Below are 2350 nucleotides of genomic sequence, written 5' to 3'. Positions count from 1 at the left end.
CCCCGTGAGCCCCAATGGCAGCGCCGTTCCCTGCAGGAAGAAAAAGCGCAGCCAAATCTTCCAAACTTTGCCATGAAACAACCCCAATCCTGGGCAAAGGCTGCCGCAAGCACAGCCCTGGCCTGCCCCAACAGGAGAGGCCAAACCCACCACAGCTCCTCCACTGCAGAGGCAAGGAGGGACCTGGCTCAGCACCAGCACCAAGGGTGATTTCGAGGCATCGCACTGCTACAACCTACGAGATAGAGTGCCCAAATGGCCCTGACCCCCAGCAGAGCTCAGGCAGGAAAGCGGAGCTGGTTCACACTGAGCCGCCACAGCAGAAGAGCAACAGGAGAGGCCAAACCCACCACAGCTCCTCCACTGCAGAGGCAAGGAGGGACCTGGCTCAGCACCAGCACCAAGGGTGATTTCGAGGCATCGCACTGCTACAACCTACGAGATAGAGTGCCCAAATGGCCCTGACCCCCAGCAGAGCTCAGGCAGGAAAGCGGAGCTGGTTCACACTGAGCCGCCACAGCAGAAGAGGACCAGAGCAGCCTCACGCCCCGCACAGCTTGCCCCAGCGCAGCCTCAGGCCCCGCACAGCTGCGACAGGCTCTGACGCGCAGCACCAAGCCCACCCAGTCCAAGCCCTGAGCCAGGCTGCGGGCAGGCAGCGCTGATCCTGGCAGGGAAAAAGGGGCAGATCCAGGAAATGGGGGGTGGTGGGAGGGGGGCAAGTAGCAGCTCAGCCTGGATTTGGAGGGAGAAGGTGGCTGTAATTGTGCCAGAAAGCAAATCCAGTTCCTCCTCCACCTCCACCGGAGAAAGGCACACATCCACGGAGACGGAGACGGCCACGAAAGCGCGGCTGAGGGGGTGTGGGAGGTTGCACCCCCACAGGCTGGGCTCAGGCAGAGGCCTGCAGCTTGCAGAGCCCATCGGCGTACTGGAACTGAGCGCCATTCTCATACTCATACATGTCCAGTGCCACCTCACCCGCCCCACCCGCTCCTCATCGCGGGTGAAGGTGCGCAGGGTCTCCAGGCAGGAGGGGCGGGCGATGGAGCCCAGGGCCTCGGCACACTCATGGCGCACCATGGGGCTCTCGGTGCTGCTGCGCAGCGCGGCCGTCAGCTGCGGGACGCAGGCCTCATCCTGCATCTGGCCCAGCACGTAGCCGATCTCGTGGCGGAAGAGGGCGCCGCCGGAGCGCAGTCCTGTGGGGAGAGGCAAGAGTCACCACCACTGCCCCCAGAGTGCACTGGGAAGCTTGACCAGAGCCCCCCACCCAAAAGCCAGGGAACCCATGAGACAGCTGGCCTGGGGCTTACAGCCAGTGGTCACCACTCCAGATCTGTAGGGGATTTTGGGGAAGGGGACAAACACCTTTGAGGAAGGGCTGTCCCCTCCTGCTCCCTGACCCTGCACAGCCAGGGCAGACCCAGCACCGCACACCAACAGCCGTGCCCCAGCAGCATAGAGACGCCTTCTCATGACGGTGGCACCTACCCCTGCAGCAGCGCTGCTGGCACCCTTCCCTGCCCCGTCATCGCAACGTGCCTGGGGCAGCCTGGCAGGCACCGCCACAGCCTCTCAAGTCCTCCCATACCGTGGGACTGAACAGCCATAGGAGGAGCTCACAGATCCCCACAGGCCTCGTCTCACAGCACAGGTGTGCCCTTGGCTCATTCCAGATGGCTGGAGAGCCTCATCCCCTCCCCTTGGGCTGGGGCGTGGGGCCAAACAGTTCCTGCCCCTTCCTCACTCAGGAGGCATTTGCTCCCCTCTCCAGAGATATTCCCAAACCCCAGGACAAGGTTGGCAGCCTCTGATGTTCCAGGATAGGAGACCAGGACCCCGACACCCTGGGGCCAAGTCTCATCAGGAAACACCAGGTCAGACTGGTTGGTCCCAAGCCAATGTTACAGCCTGTGCACTCTCCCACCCCAAACCCGTGGAGAAAGAGGGCCTGGAGGACAGCAAGGGGGCTGTGAAACACCAGTGAGCACAGAGCACTTTGCGACACAGCTCCTGTAAGCAAGCAGGGGCCCAGCAGCTCTAGAAACATAGGTCTGAGGAACCTAAGAGGAGCCCCGCAGCTCTGGCAGCCCTGGATTTGGGAAGAGCCAATCCCAGATTAATCCGTGTAGATTTACAGCGAGGAGACTGCAGGCAGCCTCATGCTGGCCCTTACCATCTGCCAGTGCCAGCACGGCCGCCTGGCCCCCGAGGTTTCGCAGGGCAAACATGGCCCTGTAGCGGTCGAACAGTGTCCGTGACTCATCCAGGAGAGCTTCACGGAGTTTGGAGACGTCTGTCTCCTTGGCAGGGGGAGCGGGATCCACAGAGAGGTAGGGGCTGGTGC

The 2350-nt window shown here is 62.5% G+C and overlaps 1 protein-coding gene across 1 annotated transcript in view; it reads right to left on the bottom strand.

Moving 5' to 3' along the window:
* Nucleotides 1-892: 892 nt before the first annotated feature.
* The window catches only part of DOHH (deoxyhypusine hydroxylase/monooxygenase), a gene marked incomplete at its 5' end in the record, with an annotated part of 2385 nt that continues 927 nt past the window's right edge, over nt 893-2350 (bottom strand). The window contains 3 exon segments of the mRNA XM_010192126.1: nt 893-981; nt 984-1202; nt 2180-2350. The exon segment at nt 2180-2350 is cut by the window's right edge and continues 91 nt beyond it. Coding sequence (XP_010190428.1) covers nt 893-981; nt 984-1202; nt 2180-2350 — 479 coding nt within the window.

The sequence above is a fragment of the Mesitornis unicolor genome, unplaced genomic scaffold (assembly GCF_000695765.1).
Source record: "Mesitornis unicolor isolate BGI_N332 unplaced genomic scaffold, ASM69576v1 scaffold46450, whole genome shotgun sequence".
NCBI classification, from domain to species: Eukaryota; Metazoa; Chordata; class Aves; order Mesitornithiformes; family Mesitornithidae; genus Mesitornis; species Mesitornis unicolor.
This window is presented reverse-complemented; position numbering and strand designations above follow the sequence as displayed.